Source organism: Desmodus rotundus, chromosome 5, assembly GCF_022682495.2.
Source record: "Desmodus rotundus isolate HL8 chromosome 5, HLdesRot8A.1, whole genome shotgun sequence".
Lineage (NCBI taxonomy): Eukaryota > Metazoa > Chordata > Mammalia > Chiroptera > Phyllostomidae > Desmodus > Desmodus rotundus.
This window is the reverse complement of record NC_071391.1, coordinates 81,922,616-81,940,185: the sequence shown is the minus strand read 5'-3', so window position 1 is coordinate 81,940,185 and position 17,570 is coordinate 81,922,616. Positions and strand designations below refer to the sequence as shown.

Genomic DNA, 17,570 nt, shown 5'->3' with positions numbered 1-17,570 from the left:
GACCCGCCTCGCCCACACGCTTCACCCGGGACGACGCCCGCAGAGCCCGGGCGCGGTGCCCAGGGAGAGGGTCTCCGGAGGACTCCGCCGGACCCACCGGGGGCCCTCGCCCGGCCCGCAGCCCTCGGCGTGGCACGGCCGGCGGGCGGCGCTCCAGGGGGCCCTGCAGCCCGGGGGCCGGGCCCCCTCGACCCCAGGTGGCTCCCGGGAGCTCCCGCCCGCTAGCTTCACCTCTGCCACCGAGCCCCGGCTTCCGGCCTCCGCTGCCCCGCAGCCTCCCGCACCCCTCAAGCGCCCCCCGCCCCCCTCAGGTTCCCTTCCCTTTTCCTCTCCCCTGAGCTTTCTCCAGCCACGTTCCCACCTCCCTCACTCCCAGGCGGGCCGCCCCACACCACTTCTCTAGTTCCCACACCAGTTCCCAGCCCAAACCCTAGAGCCGGCTCTCTCAACCCCGTGCGCCCCGCAACTCCGAGCGGCCGAGTGACCGTGACCGCGGTGAGCCAACGGCCCTTGGAACCCCGCGGGAGGAGGGGCGGGGCGGGCGCGAGCTGGGCTGGGGGGAGGGGCGGGGTGGGGGAGGGAGGGAAGCTAGGAGAAGGGGCGGGTAGGGTAGAGGCCCCGGAGACCCGGGCACACAGTCTCCAAAGGTTTCTCTACCTGATCTGACAGGAGGGACAAAGAGCTCCTTCTCCCGTCACCCTCCCCAAGAGCCCCACAAGCCAACTTTTCATGCCCACCCCCATTAGGGAAGACAGCTTGCCAGGCACCAAACTGTGCTGAATTTTCCAGATGGAGATGGGCCTGGATACCCTGCGACCTGCGGAGAGCTGACTTTGAGAGTTTCATCTGCACTCCTGCGTTCCCCTTACACTCTTGGAGGGCCAGGTGGTGAGGTGGGAGTCAGATCGTGAGCTAGCCAGCTTGTCAGCTGGATCCAAGTATGGCCCTCCTGAGATCAAGGCCACGGTTTTGTACTCTCAAGGGCTGCTGTAAGCAAACTATTCCTACTTCCAGCACATATTTATTTAAAAGCCAACTATGTGTTCAGCACCTAAGGTCATTCATTCCACCCTCCATATGTACAATGTAGGTGATAACAAAAACGGAACACATTATTTACCGTTCGAGACTGTACAATAAATTACTAAACAGGGTAGAGACGGAAGGGGGTAGGTTGGGACACTGAGAATCGTAATTGGCCAGGGAAGGTGACACTGGGAGCAGGTGACACTGAGGAGGTCCTTGACGCAAGACTAAATTTGGACATTCAGGGTGAGAGCTGTGAAGGATGGAGGAACAATGTTTGTGACCAGGTCCATTTTCTTATTCTCACCATTTCACGTTTGATGTCGTAGATGAGTTTATACTTGTGTACTTGGAGTAGACTCGGCAAAGAGAACACTTGCAGAGGATTTCTGGGAGACCGCTACTAACAATTGTTTCCTTTAGTTACTCCTTCCCCCCTTTCCTTCAATGAATGAATCAGAAGAGGATAAAGAATATTCTCTGATTACACACTTTGTGGGACTCAAATGGAAGTAGCTCCTGCTCTCCACCCCCCCCCCCATAGTCTTCACGAACCCAGTACAGTGCACTCATTGTTGACCCTGAAAGCTTAGTTGCCAATTATTTTCCACAAAAGAAAGCTTCCCAGCTATAGATTGATTCCCTAAACCTGGCAAGTGTTCTCGCAGATGCCACTAGTAACACAGATGGGGCAGGTAACCTAGATCATTGAACACAAATTCCATGTTCACACTATTAAAACACCAGAACAACTTCCTAAGTATAAGCTTGAGTAAGTTATAGCATTATCCTTGAGTATAAAAGCATGTATTTTGCCAGATTCATCATTTGTTCTGTGAACAACAAAACGAAGAGTAAGAAACCCAATGAAGTATAAAATGTATAGTACAGAAAACATTAATGTAAAAATTAACTCATAAAGTCAAGTTGCAAAAGGCAGTTCATTTACAACTAATTATAATTTCTATTCATCTTTGGGAGAAGCACAATATTGTAGAACACATTACATAAATTCCTTATACTCCTTTAAAACATACAATAAACCAAGCCATACCAGGCAACCTGCTGAAATCAGAGCTAATTAACCTCTGGCCTCTTTAGAGATAACTGTAGAGCCAATTTTGTATTTTATAGTTAAATATACATACCTAAATAAAATCAGGAGCAAAATACCTTCCATTCTATTTAGCATTATGTTAACTTTTAAGTCTTGATTAGGGCATAGTTACAAAAATAATTCTGTTCTTTCAAATTGTTAGTCACTTTTACCCAATACAAGATTTTAATACCTCTCCTTGCTTGATGTTTTATGATGGTCAGTTTGCATCTTGCATGTCTTTCCTGAGTTGGATTGCTTCCCATGAAGGCTGCAGTAGATGCCTTGAAATTTAGATTTTTAAAACGTTTTTTCAGGCTCTGGCAGGGTCGCTGGGTCAGTCAGAGCACTGCCCTGACACACCGAGGTTGTGGGTTTGGTCCCTGGTCAGGGCACGTACGGAAAGCAACCAGTGAAAGCACCAATAAGAGAAACAGCAAATCCATGTTTCTGTCTCTCTAAAATCAATTTTAAAAACTCTTTTTCAAATGTAATAAAAATAAAGAAAACATATGTAAAAGTCACTGAGATGCATTGCCTGCTGAAATGAATTTTTTAAATGAAGTTTATTTTGTAGGTAATACAACTAAAAAAAAAGAAACAATGAGAAAAAATGTATGTGGCCTAGTTCTGTGGGGCTTTTTTTGTTTGTTTGTTTGTTTTGTTTTTTAGAATGCTTGTTCTTAGGGTTGCTGTTGATTCGGCCTGCAGTTACTAGAGAAACTCCAAGGATCTCAGTTGCTTTATGATTCATGTCTAGGCATGTCTGGAGACCAGGGAGACCCGTGGTTTAATCTAAGTAAGAATGCTTGTGGTGTGTGAAATGCCCACACAGAAGATTGTGTCTGTTTTAGTCAGCACCAGGAAGGCACCTTTCAGGGGAATTATTTACTGTTTTACTTAATTTCTGAGTTTAGATGAATAGGGAGATGGGGAAGGAGCACGAAGGAAAGGAGTTAGGGATTAGAAGGAAACCAAGAAGAGTATAGAAAACAAACACCTTCTGGGTGAGCTTTGGCAAATTTATATTGGCTAAATTTACCACTTCTGAATAAAAGACTAGAATTGATGGGAGTTGGGAATTAGAAAAGATGGAGACAACTTACTCCTTTCAACACACATTAAACACACCAGCTGAACTTTTCCTATTTCCCACAGCTTTTGAAGCATGTTGTTAGGGAGGAAGAAATGAAGAATCACATTGATTAGAAATTGTTGGAGTTTATCAGCTTCTTTTTAAAGTTGTCTCTTTAAATGCACATTATCTCTTAGGAAATATACAACCATGTTTTGATTTTTATATAAATCAATAAATGTCATTATCTTATTAACATTCATGATACTACATTTAGGAACTAGTTTATGTGTTGAAGCAAGACAAGAGTGAAGTCAGCTCAGTGCCTTTGAAGGACCAGACATCATCGAATCTGCTTAATTATGAGAGATTTTCTTTCTAGCTAAATGAACTGCCAGCAGTTTTTATAGTCTTATGCTTCTGATTCCATGTCATTGTACTCTCATTAGTAAGAGTACATCAGATTCTTAATTAGCTTCTTTTATGTATTCATTGATTGATCAGTAACATTGCTTTCAATATGAAAATGTTAAAATAATCTTTTACGAAATCAAAACCAATCTAATAATAGGCTTTATAATCAAAGGTGCTTGAGCTCTTAGCAGTAGGAGTCAACATGCTGCATATTTGCCATCTTCAGAGAACAGAGTCTGGGGATTTGTGGCCCAGCTGGAGACACACACGGTTTGTATGTGCAGATGGCTGAGGTGGTTATAGCATGGTCATCCCTTGCTGTGCCCAGGGGATTGGTTGCAGGGCCCCTGACAGATACCGAAATCTGCAAATGCTTAAGTGCCTTATGTAAAATGGTTTAGTATTTGTATATAACCTACATACATCTTCCTGCATACTTCAGATTATCTCTAGATTACCTAATAGACTGTAAGTGTTATGTAGGTAGCTGTCATGCTGTGTTGTGTAGGGAATAACGGCAAGATAAAAGAAATCTGTGTGCATTCAGTATAGACACCACCGTCCCAAGTCCACATCTGCAACAACATAACATTTTTTTGAATATTTTTGATCCATCGTTGAATCTGAAGATGTGGAACCGGCAGATATGGAGGGCTGACTGCATATTAATTATATTAATATATACAATATAATACTTTTTATAATGTATAAAACACATTATTTATGTGTTTATGTTACATATGATTATGTTAAGTACCAAGGTGGCACTTAATTATGATGCGTTTAAGCTTAGGCATGTTTAGTTTTAGGTAATAGAAGGACAGTGTGGTGGGATTAAGTAGGTGGAGCTGGAATTCTGAAAAGAGACCAGATCTGAAAGGAGAGATTTCACAGTCCTCTTAAGGTTTAATAGTTGAAGTTGTGAGGACAAGAGAACTATATTGTCTTATTTTTTATTGATCCTCCAGCACCTGCTATGTTTCACTCAGGACAGAGAAGGAGACTAACAGCAATGTGTTGGCCTTGCAGAAAAGGGAATAGAATGACGAAAGCAGAAGGCTCATGACCAACTTTGAGAGCATCCATCTCCTGTTTAGGTGCTGGCAAGAGGAAGTAAATTTTGAGCAGGATTATTAGCCCACAAGGAGAAGCAGAAGAGAGGTCGCTCATTTAAGTATCACTCTGTATCTACTTATTCTTGCTCTTATTTTCACTCTCCTTAATTGGCACTGAATCCTTTTTTTCTAGGTAGATTTATACTTTTTAGTTTTAAAGTTACATAGCTCTCATTTGTTACCTTTATTTCCTTTATATCCATAGAATGCATCTCAAAATTTTGACATAATTACATTTAGTACAGTTAACATTGTCTTTCCCCTCTCAGCTCATCTATAGCTTGTTTCAATCTCAAGCTGAAATCCTACTTTTTGGGTAAAATTTCCCTTCATGCCTTTAGCTTATGTTGATCCTTCCCTTCTCTAACTCATTTTGCACTTAGTCTATTTACTCTACAATTAGTATCTTCCATTAGTAAAAGAACATTATTCTCCAATATCTAATTGCATTTTGAAAAAAAAGCATTTTATTGTAATAGTAGAGTGTGCTGGTATATATAACACACACTTATTACATTAGCACAGAGCACTGTATATACATTTTCTTGCACCCTGAACTATTTTTAGTGGGCTATCTTGGTTTTCAACTTCATGTATGATACATATGTTTGCATTCTCTAGCACAATGCCACTTATGTTATGAGTGCTCAATAATTCACATAGAAAATACAAATAAAGTCAGAAAAATGCGTGTCATAAGTAAAGCATGTGTAGAGTAAATTGATGAAAAAGAAGCATCACATAGTTTAATATTCATTTATTTTAGGCAGCTCTAAACTTAATTTCTTTTGGCTTCAAATCAACATTGTACAACTCTATGATTTTACTAGGTAATAGTTTGGCATGTGAATTTTGTTTCCATGATTAATGTAACTTCCTTAATATGTGGTTTGATAATAATGGGACTGAGTTCGTGCCTGGGTTGTAGAATAGTTCATCACTATATAAAATGGTGCTACTTACTTGCTTGTCTTAAAAAAGCATGCTTTCTATCAGCGGTGGGGTTTCTGGCAGCACGTCTATAGCTTTCCCCTCGTTGGCGATGACACACACTTGCAAGTGATGGATGAGCCTCGGGATGCAATTTGCAACTTAAGGAAGGGAGGCTAAAGAAATCAAAAGTCCAGTGAATTTAATGTTCAATTTAGATGATATTTAAAATTATTTTGCCTATTTTATGCTGTTATAGGCAAAAATATTTTTATTTTATAGCTGAAGTTTAGCTAAAATCAAGAAGACAAATGTAGCATGAGATTTTCAAGGTTTACCTTTATTGATGAGCCTTGTGGGGCTTGACAATACTTTAGCAATCAAATTGAATTCATGTTAAAATGAAGAAATGCAATTCTGAAAACTGTTACTTGTACAAGGTCATTTGGGTCATTTTCATGTTTTGTACCATTTGATTTTCTGTTAGAGAAAATAAAGTATCCTGGATGCTCCCCTTGGTTCTGCTCTTCATCCCCGTTCCTAATGGCCAGAAGCCTCCTGTTTCCCGTTTTCTGGGGTGCCTCCCTTAGCCTTCCTCCCCTAGTCCAAATGTCTCCAGAGGGAGTACGATCCTTTTGTTCTACTATGGAGAACTCATTTGGTATTTTAAAAAAGGAAATCCTGGAAAGACAATGTCTTGATTTAGGGCAGGGGTGTCAAACTCATTTTCACCGGGGGCCACCTCAGCCTTGCAGTTGCCTTCAAAGGGCCTAAATAATTTTAGGACTGTGTAAATGTAACTACTCCTTAACTGTTGAGTTGAAATTATATTCGGTCCTTTAAAGGCAACTGTGAGGCTGATGTGGCCCCCGGTGAAAATGAGTTTGACACCCCTGATCTAGGGAATAAATGTCTTATAACGGGAATTTAAGATACCACCGAAAAGTAGTAAAAGAGCTGTTTTTTGGCTTCAAATTTCAGCAGCCATTTTGTACTCTAGTTAAGTATGAGGCTGGCTTAGGTTGGCCCAGGCTAGACCTTCTGCTAAATTCTAACATCCTTTCAATGGACATCACAGCCTGGGTGTTTCATCGCCATGGAAAACTCAGTATACTTCATCTGAACCAGCCATTGTTCTTCTTATACTGGCTTTTCTGCTGAACTTGATTATTTCAGTGATGACATTATTGTCTTGGTTACTAATGCTTGAAACCTGGAATAATTTTTCAGTATCCTATTTCTCAAACTCTGTATCCAAACAGCCACTTGTGTACATATCTGATTTCCTTCTCTAGATTATAAACCTCTTGAAAGGCAGGGTTTCCCCCCCACCCCCAACTCCATCACTCTTAGCAGTGTCTAATATGTAGTACATAGTAAATCGTCATGAGCAAATGTTAACTATAACAGAAGACATAGTTGTCATTAATGTGTAGGAGGTGATTTATATAAGGTGGTCATAAACAAGTAACTGAAGGAAGTCTTGCTTGATGTTTAGTTTCTACTTGATTGTTCTTTCCTGAAATCTAAGTACATTGTTACCCTACTATTCTATTCATACTTCCAAGGCCTGCCTGGGCCTGTTGCAGAAACTAATGCTAGGAGAGGGTTTAAAGCCCTATCAGCTAACGTGATTCACTAACTTAAAAGTCCAGTAAAATAGTAGCTATCTGGGAAGATGAAATAATAAAAGCATTATTAAATACCTGACACCACTTTAATATTATAAATACAAACACTAATCACTTGAAAAGGAAAAATTTGAGTGTGTGCATATGTTGTCTTTAGTTCTGAAGCAAATTTTATTTCAGTAATATCTAAGTAGTTGTCCTCATTTTCAATTTTGTTATTTCCAATAAAAGTTTAAAAAGTAATCGTTGCAAAAATTATCCCAGCAAAGGCTAGATAAGATGAGATGCAAATATTTTATAATAATCTTTGTTAGGCTTAAGGCATTATTAAGCAATCAAAAGGGTAAAATAAAATCCAAATTTCTTTGATAACTAGGAGAGATCTATGTTGATGATCTTCCACCTTTGCTGCACGTTAGGACTACCTGGGCAGCTTTTAAAATCCTGGTGCCTGGGTTGTACTCCTCCCCAATTAAATCAGAATGTTTGAGGGTAGGAGTCAGGCATCAGTATTTTAAAAAGATATTCAGGTGATTCCAAACTGCAGCAATTTGGAAACCTGTGCGGTTGAGTAAAGGGAATAAGAAATATATCATGGAAAGCTGAAATAAATAAGACACTGTGGACGTGAAAGATCATTAGGGTCCTAGTCACACCTTTATCTTCTTTTTATATGTTCTGGATATTTAGTAGATACTTAAATACTTACTGAATTGAACTAGCCTTATTAAATCATGTCATTATTAGATGACTCAGCCATCCATTTCCATAGTCCTTCTATTATCATTTTCATATGTTAAGCGTCAAACATATTACAATAGCCAATGTACCTGCTGATATCTGTACTTCATCTCCATCATTGATAAGAGTTTTAACAGTCACGCCTCTCCAGCTGCCAGAAACCATCCATATCCATATTCTACTACCACTAGCAATGAGGTTTTCATTCTAGCCAGCACGTGAGTAATCCATCTCCAAAAATCCCATTTTAGAGTCAGCTTCCTTAAAACATTCCTGTTAGAAACTGTATTAGCTCGGGTTTCTTTGAACCAGACTCTGAGATGGGAGTTGCATGCGGAAAGTTTACTGGAGCGTCCTCTTGAGAGAGATACTCATAAGGGAGTGAGAAAGATAGGACTGGGCAGAGGGAGAGATGGACCAGTGAGGTGATTGCAGTTGAGGCCTCACTCGGCCTACTTTACGAGAAGCTCTGGAGATAGATGGCCCTTCAGAGTTGTTGCAAATTGAGGGAAGACAGCCAGGTTTTTGTGTCTCCATGTTAGCCTGTCAGCGGGGGGAGGGGAAGATAACTTTACTCTGAGGTAGTTTCTCAGAGCAGTTCCCAATGAGGGATGCAGCTGTGAACCAACAGCATCTGATCCAATAGTTCCATCATGTTGGAGGATAATTGTGTTGACCCTGAAGAGGGGAACAGGTTGAAAGACCAAAATATCTATTATAAAATTCCAAATGACTTATCTTTGACCGTTGGGAGTGCTTTGTGTGGGCTTTTGTGTTTTTTGACATGACCATTGGTTTTGTATAGTTTCCTTGCTTTCTGGTATAAAAATTCCAGCCTCTTATAGTATATTACCTGAAGTAGAACTGAAATCTGCCATTTCTCCAAGGATTTTCTTTAAGGTGTATTTAGAGACCACAAAATGAATGTTTGGATTATTTATTAATTCTAGGCCTTTTCAATGGACAGAACTAAAATATACATTTTTAAAAAGAAAAAAAAATCACAAGTTCATATTAATCTTGCCATTTCAAATTTAACATATGGGATTTTTTACTTCTTTGATTTTACACTTTTCTTTCCTTTTCCTTACATTAAAAAGCTTAGTTCAGCCCTGGTTGGTGTAGCTCAGTGGATTGAGCACGGGGGTATGAACCAAAGGGTCACTGGTTCTATTCCCAGTAAGGGCACATGCCTGGACCAAACCTTGATGTTTCTCTCCCTCTCCTTCTCCTTCCCTTCCCCTCTCTCTAAAAATAAATAAAATCTTAAAATAAAAGCTTAGTTCATAATACTATAAATTAAATATTTGTGTTCCCCTAGTCTCTCCCCATATGCTTCAAAATAGTAATACTACTGTTACTGTAAACAATTAGACTACAAAATACCTTTAAAAAATATATCCTTGAAGATCTTTCTGGAATATATTCCAATGTGTTTGAGAGTCACTAGATTTTGTGAAAGCACACTGCCTGATTTTATCCTCTTCAACCTTTTAACTCACTACTTATACCAGGATACATTCTTGTCATATTTACAGATAACAGGAAGCCAAAAAGATAAAAGAATCTATTAGAAGACAAAAATCAGGGTCGCAAATAATCTCAATTCTTTATCATGATGGTCTGAGTTTAATACAATGAAATATGATAGGTATAGCTGCAATTAGGTTTTATATTCCACTTAATCCATAAAGCATCAGAAAAGACATAATAAAATGATAAATAGAAACTTACATTTATCAATAAGAAAGGCTATCACTTTTTGAGCACATACTATATGCTAGGCCCTCTGCTAAATGCTTCATATAATTTTTAAATTTCATCTTGACGAGAACCTCATAAGACAATAGCAGTGCCATAGTATGAAAATTATACTACAAGTACTAGTAATATCTGACATTTACAGGGCTTGCCTTGAGTACCAGGTTCTAGTCCAGGTAGTTTACACTTAATTCTCATAACAACTCTACAAACTGGGTCCTACTGTTATTCTCTTTATATAGATTAGGAAATTGAGGCACAGAGAAGCTATAGTAACACAGTAACTGGCTAAATTACACAGTAGATTGAGGTAGGATCCAAATCTGGCTGTCTGGTTCCAAGGCCTCAGGTATACTTCTCCCTCCTTTTACAGATGAGGTTCAAGAACAGAGAGGCTGAGAAACCTCCCCAAGTTTCTAGTAAGATAAGGACTGGGATTCATCCATGGTGCTTGATTTTTATAGCTGATTGCTTAACTGCTAGGTAACTGATAGGTAACTAGTAGTTGGATCAGTTGCTATAACACATTAATAGTTGTATCTTAGTAACAACCCTGGGAAGTTGCTACTTCAATGACAGGAAGTATAAAGTTCAGGAGGTTAAGCATGTGGCTCAAGGTTACAGATAGTGAGCTGTAAAGTTGCAGCTCACACCCATATCTGACTCCAAAGCCCATTTTCTTGAACATTATACCAAACAAGAAAATAAAGACGTGACAAAACAACAGCATTAGTAAAAAAAAAGACTATTTGCAAGTTCAGTGTGAGGCAGTGGTATGATGCTACTGCCACCAAGGTAAATGCAACCTGAAGCTGCGTTGTAGAAACAGAGTATTCAGGGCAAGGGAGGTGGCCGTCCTGCTCTATTCTGTAATGGCAGAGGACACCTGGAGCACTTTGTGTGATTCTGGGCTCCACACTTTAAAAGAGGGTCACTGACACACTTGAAGCTTAGCCAGAGGTGAGTAGCACTTTTAAAAGAACTGTTAGAAGGTGGGAGTCACCCCCACAGAGGAGACTCAGAGATGGTTGAAAAACTAGTATTCATAGTGTCTTCATGTGGTGGAGAATTCGATGCAATCTAGAGGGGAAAATTAGGACACATATGTAGAGAATCACAGAGCTGGATTTGGCTCCTCAGAGGGAAGAAGGACTGCCTGGTGTTTGGAGTCTGTTAGAAATGAAATGGGCTTCCTTGTAAGAGAATGAATACTTTCTCACTGACAAGAACTTAAATGACCACTTGCTGTGGGTGTTAAAGGCTTACATGTCAGGTGTGATGGTTCTTAAGTTTTAGTGGGTATATGAATCACCTGGGGAGCTTGGTAACTACTGGTTTCCAGGCCCTGCTTTTAGAAGTATTGACTCAGTAGATCTGGGATAAGTTCCAAGAATTGGCCTTTTTAACAAGTGGCATGGTAGATCTAAACCGGTGGTCAGTGACCCACACTTTGAGAACTAGTGAGATTAGTAAACTCTGAGATCTCTTCCACTTATTTCACGAATAAGCATTTTAGTAAAAAAAAAAGTGTGTAGTCAACATATGACTGCTCAGAGAAAATTGTCACAAGTTTTATAAAAGATTCAAGACAAAATTCTTTAACATGTTGACAGTTACAATTAGAGATGAAATTGTTGGAATGTAGAATATTACAATATGGAAGGAGAAGGCTTGATTCTTAATCTGTCAAAAAGACAAGACTTTAAAAGTAAAATGGAAGGTATAAATCCAGTTTGAAAATCTTTGAACACTTTAAATAAAGAACCCAGTCTACATATGACTAGAAGCAATTTCATGGAGACCTCAAAAAAGCTAATTATCCTAAATGACAGCACCTGTGCCAGGTTAAACACCTATCAGGCTTTGGGGCCCAGGCTTGTATAAATTTCAGCCCCAAACTGACAAAACAGGTGAGGGTGCGAGTTGGAAACCTGAAGCATAGTTGGTCTTCTAACTCTCACCCACTTTTTGTTGGGGCTAAAGGATTTCTGCTGGCAAGTGTAAATGTTTGATTAATATGAACTTTTACTTAAAGTGTGCAACCTGACAGCCACATTTTAAAACTATACTGTATCCTGAAAAGTTTTTGCTCTCTGTAAATATGTTTTTAAAGAGTGGTGCTTGGTGTAATTACTGTCCTATTTCAAGACTTTTTCTTTTACTTAAGTTGCATAATATTTCATTTGTTAAGTATATTAAAGTTTAAAAAGATGCTTTTCCTTTGAAAATTGTTAAAAACTGTCTAGGTGAGAAAGTGACATTTTGTTTTGTTGATGGATAGTATTAATGTGCTTATTTAGTTCATTAAGAACTAGCAAATAATTTGTTTTAAATTTAAGGTATCTACAATTTCCAAATAGCAATTACATGTTGGTAAGTTAGGCCCTTGTTTCTGTTTAATTTCTTCTTGCTTCCTTTTAATGGTTACAGACCTCCTCATAGGTTGTTTTTCTCCTTGAATCATGAGAGATGAAATTGCAACAACAGTTTTCTTTGTCACAAGATTGGTGAAAAAGCATGATAAATTGAGTAAACAACAAGTAGAAACCTTTGCAGAAAAGCTGATGACCGTCTTGTTTGAAACCTACAGAAGTCACTGGCACGCTGAGTGTCCTTCCAAAGGGCAAGCCTTCAGGTGAGGCCAGTGCGTGGTGTGAAAGGAAAGTAACAAGCATCGACCACGATTTTGTGGGCAGTCTACATGTAATGCCAGTTTTATGGATCCACATTTATTCGTTTGAATATGGGCTTGAAGGGAAGAGATGCCTAGGTGATCGAGCAGTTGAATATTACAGTACACACTTAAGCAATTTCTAACTTGTGTTTACCGTGAAAGACATACAGTGAACATTTGGTGAACTAATTGTGTGACTTAGTGATACAATTCACGTTCTGAGCTGCTGTGAGAAAAGTCGATGTTTCACTCTTACGTGTAAAACTGGAGGGTGGGAGGGGCAGGGGTGAGGTTGGAACTGTGTGTATTACAGCAGTGTGCCTACAACATGCTTCTCCTGCTAAAGCACCTGTCACCATGCCTTTGTTTCCCTTTCCTTGTTTTTAAAGGTGCATCAGGATAAACAATAATCAGAATAAAGATCCCATTCTACAAAGGGCTTGTGCTGAGAGTAATGTGGATTTTGCTCACCTGGGACTTCCAGAGGAGATGACAATATGGGTAGATCCCTTTGAAGTTTGCTGTAGGTGAGTGGTCTCATTGGAAGTAAGAGTTTGTGTTCTCTCTGACACCTGGAAATAGGTTGTTTGGTCAATTCTGTACACCTTTGTGAAAGATGATGCTCCAAAGCCCTGGGTTAGCAGAGACGGCAATGCTGGGTTAAGATTTTAGATGCAAACTTTATTAGATAACACAGATTTCCAGTAGGAGTGGGAAGCACAAAGATTTTGCATAATATTTGAAATTTGATTTTAATCCCTGCACCCTATTGCCAATAGTAGATTATAATATCTAAGTATTATAGGCAGTATCAAGGAGGAAGAGGAGTTCTTTATCGTGGGGCAATTCAGTCCCTTATTTGGATCAAAAGAAACTAGTCTTTGTCTTTTCTGAGCAATTAATGGGAATAGTTCTTACAGAATACCCCCACTAATTACAACAGTGTTGTAGTTGAAGATTATAATGTCTCTCTACTTACTTTGCTACTAAGTCATTGCAATTTGTTTTTCAAAATAACTTTTTGTTAAGTTAGTGAGTTGTCTCCAGAAAAGATTTGAGATAAAACTGTGAGACACTGAATCCCCAAAAATACTTTATTTTCCTTTCTTACTTAGGTATGGTGAGAAAAATCATCCATTTACAGTGGCTTCTTTCAAAGGCAGATGGGAGGAGTGGGAGCTCTCCCAGTGGATCCTTGACGCCGTCAACAGAGCCACACTAGACAACTCCTCCGGCACTTCCTCCGATGAAGAAGGTTGCCACAAAGAACCTCAGATAATTCCTAAAGTCAGCAATCCAAGGAGTGTTTATAAGGTAAGGTGTATTCCAGTTCTTCTGTATGCTTTTATCCCAATTCCAACTCTAAAAAGAATATGCTCACTGTAAAAGCAAAGAAACAGCAATTGGGAAACATGGAGAAAACAACACTACAAAGATTAAAATCATGATTTTAAGATTCTGGCAAAATGTTTTTTTTTCTTTTATAGGTATTTCCTCCCTTGGCCGAATGCTCAGGATCTGTACCATCTTTTGTAGTCCCATTTTCTGTGTAGTACTTGAACATGAGCTTTCTTTCACCTAAATTTCTTTAGAATTAAATATTAAAATTAGTGGGCATTTTTGACAACAGAATATAACATACCACTCGTAGGTAATTTGGAAAATTAAGAAATAACCAAAGGTCTGCAATCCCACCACTAGAGCAGTTTTTTGAACCCCCCCCCTTTTTTAAAATATCATAACACATAGAAAGATATGCACTGCTTTGTATTAGAAATAGGTTTCATGAAACAATGCTTAACCTTACTAGGTACAAGTCTCCCAACACTTTGTATTAAATTAAATTGATTTCAACCACCTGAGTTGATTTCACGGTTCACTAATGGTGGTAACCCACAGTCTGAAAAATTGTGGTCTAGACAGATCTGTGTTGACACTTTGTATGTATATACTTGTTGGTATTTTTTCTTAAAATAATCACTTAATGTATTGGCCTGTTAAAGCAATTTAAATATTTAAAATTTTAATATTCATTTGCCTTCCTAATAATTTACTTAGTTAATCTATTATTGGTAGATATCTAGACTACATTGTTTTACATTGTTGTGATATAAAAAAAGCTGATAATTTATACTGAGATGTTTAAATTTTAAATTATTTCTGGAAATGTGATTCTCAGACATGGAATTACTAGGTCATTGAGTATGGACATTTCACTCATTCTCAATATACAGCCGAAGCACCTTCTAGAAAGTTGTGTTTATTTGTAGTCTAACCAGCTTTATGTGAAAGTGTTTACCATTTTTTCCTACAATTGTGTATTCTCAGTTAAAAATAGTTCGATAATAATACTATTACAGATATTAATTAAATTGAAAATGAAAAAATCCTCATGTCCCTAAATGTTTAAGATAGTTAACATCTTTTGAATTTTCTTTTTCATCCACTTATCATTGGAAGTCTGAATGTATTGGGTTGGCCAAAAAGTTCGTGTTGTTTTTTGTAAGATGAATCTCTAGTAGCGCTTACTTGTTTTTTTTTTTAATTCCTCTCAAAACAATTTTGTTAGATTTTATTGTGACAGATGTCATATCAGCATGCACTAAAAATCTTATCAAAATTGGTAAATTTTTGTGTAGCCATTTTAATATTGAAGATGTAAGAAAATAAGCAACATTTTTTTGCATGTTATGCTTTATTATTTCAAGGAGTGTAAAAATGCAACTGAAATGCATAAAAAAGGTATGAATAGCGTATGGAGAAGGTGCTGGGACTGAGCAAACATGTTGAAAGAGGTTTGTGAAGTTTCGTGCTGGAGATTTCTCGCTGGACAATGCCCCACGGTCAGGTAGACCAGTTGAAGTTGACAGTGGTCAAATGAGACATTGAGAACAATCAATGTTATACCACATGGGAGATAGCTGACATACTCAAAATATCCAAATCAATAAAGTTACTGGTGAAAATGAAAACATGTCTTTTATTTTATGGGGGAAAAACCCCCCACATGAACTTTTTGGCTAACCCAGTATTACTACAGGCTCCTCAAAAAACTTTAGAAGTATTTTAACTCCTTGTCATGTTACTAGAAAATATTTTTTTCTTTAGCTTGTATAGTTTTTGAAACTATACATATAGTTTATATGTAGTTATATATGTATAAAAGTTTAAAATTATATAGTGAAATACTTGCCCTTAATTCTATTTTTATGCTTAGGTCATCTTCCATCTAAGGACCAGATCTGTAGTCAGCTATATTCTTCTAGAGCAGTATCCTTTCAAAGGATAGTCTGCAAAACATTTGTATTGGTCGTCTGGGATGTTTAAAGCGGGTATTTCTAGACCTCAGTCCCAGACATTAATATTAGGCAGTTTTGAGTTTCGCCAGTGAGGCAGGGTGAGGTAAGGGAGAAGTTAAAAATATGTAGACATTTGCATAAATGTGTTTTAAAAATTTTTGGTTGGAATAAGAATTTCATTAAGTATGAAGTTGACTTTGTTACATCCAAAATGCTAGCCATTTTTTTTCAAACATAATTATCTACTTTTATTTCTCTTCATTTGTAATTCCTTTACTTTCGACAGGTTTAACTTGAGTTATTGGTTTTATTTAATCCTTACTAGCTTATTAGTTTATAGAAGATCTTTACACTACCCCTTTTTCCTTCTTTTCCTCCCTCAGGTTGAAAACTTGAAACAGCCCTTTCAATCTTGGTTCCAAATCCCCAGCAAAAAGAATCTGGCTGATGGCCGTCTGCACTTCCTAGGAGATGCTTGTCATGCCTTGCGAAAGAACCCTAAGGGTCATAGGCCTGCAGCTCTGTGCCGGGTGGACAGGTACCACTGGGTCAACACAAACCGATAAAGCAGTGGCTGGGCACTCAGTGCCACAAAGCTCAAAGGAGCCATTTTATTTTCCCTAAACTGAAACTAGTCTAAGGTGGAGGGGCCCGTGAAACAGAAAAAATAATGACATTAGGGACCAGCGTGCATGATGGTGAATCCTCTCACACAAATCATGACTCTGTTCTTAGCTGTACTTTTAATTCTTATTTAATTTCATATAAACTTTTATGTAACACTAACAAATGTACCCAATAAGGTAATAGAATGAAGATACTAACCTGTGATAAGATTCAATGAATTTTGAAAAGTAACAATTTAAATAAATGTATTGTTTTTAATATAGTCCTCGTTCAGTTTGTTACAAGAAAATCTTAAAAGTTTGTGTTTCTTCTTTAGCCATTAAAAAAAGAAGTAGATCATCATTTAGGGAAGAGTGGTCCTCATGACAGAGTTTCCCGTTCTACTTGATTCCCTGCCGTCACTTCTATTTCATAAAGCCAGTGAGAGCTTGTTTGAAATTACTCCTTTAGAAAAATACTTCCTTTTAAAAAATTAGCTTATTTCTAAACCTTTTAATAGACTCAATCACTATGACTTTTTTATAAGAGTGGTATATACTTATCACAAAGAATTCAAACTAAGCAGAAAAACACAGCACCAAGCAAATAAAAATCGATCACATCCAGCCAGAAATTACCATCACTAACATAAGTGGTGACCACCCTTCCAGTCACCCTCTTATATTACAGATGTAAGAATCTATCTACAGACAGTTTAACAACACACTCATACTACAGGAGCTACTTGTTAAAATACTTGGATTTAACTTTACTTATCTTAGCAAAACGAAGAAACCTAAATGAAACAAAGAATTGTTGAAATATTCAAAAGCTTTTCTATTACAAAGTATTTTATTTCCTGAAAGACTGTTTGTTTTTTTTTTAAAGGAAAATACCAGGAGGCTGGAGCAGTCTTTAAAACTTAATTTTTTATATACATACAATATTGATTATTTCTTGCTATGTAAGCTGCAGAAATTAGAACTCTTCATTTTTTCCCTATCCCTTACTTCCCATGTTCTTTTTTAAAAACTGAGGTATAATTGATAGTTAACATTATGTTATTTTCAGGTATACAACCTAATTTGGATATGTGTATACCCTGAGAAATGATCACAATAATTCTAGTTAACATCCACCACCATACACAGTTACAATTTTTTTTTCTTGTGATGAGAACTTACAAGATTTACTCTCGGCAA

At 38.1% G+C, this 17,570-nt stretch overlaps 1 protein-coding gene across 4 annotated transcripts; it reads left to right on the top strand.

Annotated features, from left to right (window-relative positions):
• The first annotated feature begins 348 nt into the window (after window positions 1-348).
• On the top strand, window positions 349-16,664 carry BTG4 (BTG anti-proliferation factor 4). 4 transcript variants are annotated; one of them, XM_053924764.2, is made up of 5 exons: window positions 349-495; window positions 12,220-12,424; window positions 12,853-12,990; window positions 13,579-13,777; window positions 16,146-16,664. In XM_053924764.2, exons 2-5 carry the CDS (start codon window positions 12,252-12,254, stop codon window positions 16,326-16,328), a joined length of 693 nt encoding a protein of 230 aa, XP_053780739.1. In that variant the 5' UTR covers window positions 349-495; window positions 12,220-12,251; the 3' UTR covers window positions 16,329-16,664. The 4 variants fall into 4 exon arrangements, with proteins under 4 accessions (XP_053780739.1, XP_045060026.2, XP_024426772.3 ...); XM_045204091.2 differs by lacking the exon at window positions 349-495 and adding an exon at window positions 4,597-4,772; XM_024571004.3 differs by lacking the exon at window positions 349-495 and adding an exon at window positions 10,702-10,749.
• Window positions 16,665-17,570: the final 906 nt, after the last annotated feature.

Excerpts from the sequence above, each read along its gene's own strand:
- BTG4 (XM_053924764.2), top strand. The coding sequence starts at position 12,252 with ATGAGAGATGAAATTGCAACAACAGTTTTCTTTGTCACAAGATTGGTG. Across the intron at positions 12,425-12,852 it reads TCCAAAGGGCAAGCCTTCAG|GTGCATCAGGATAAACAATA; the intron begins GTGAGGCCAGTG and ends TTGTTTTTAAAG. Across the intron at positions 13,778-16,145 it reads ATCCAAGGAGTGTTTATAAG|GTTGAAAACTTGAAACAGCC; the intron begins GTAAGGTGTATT and ends TTCCTCCCTCAG.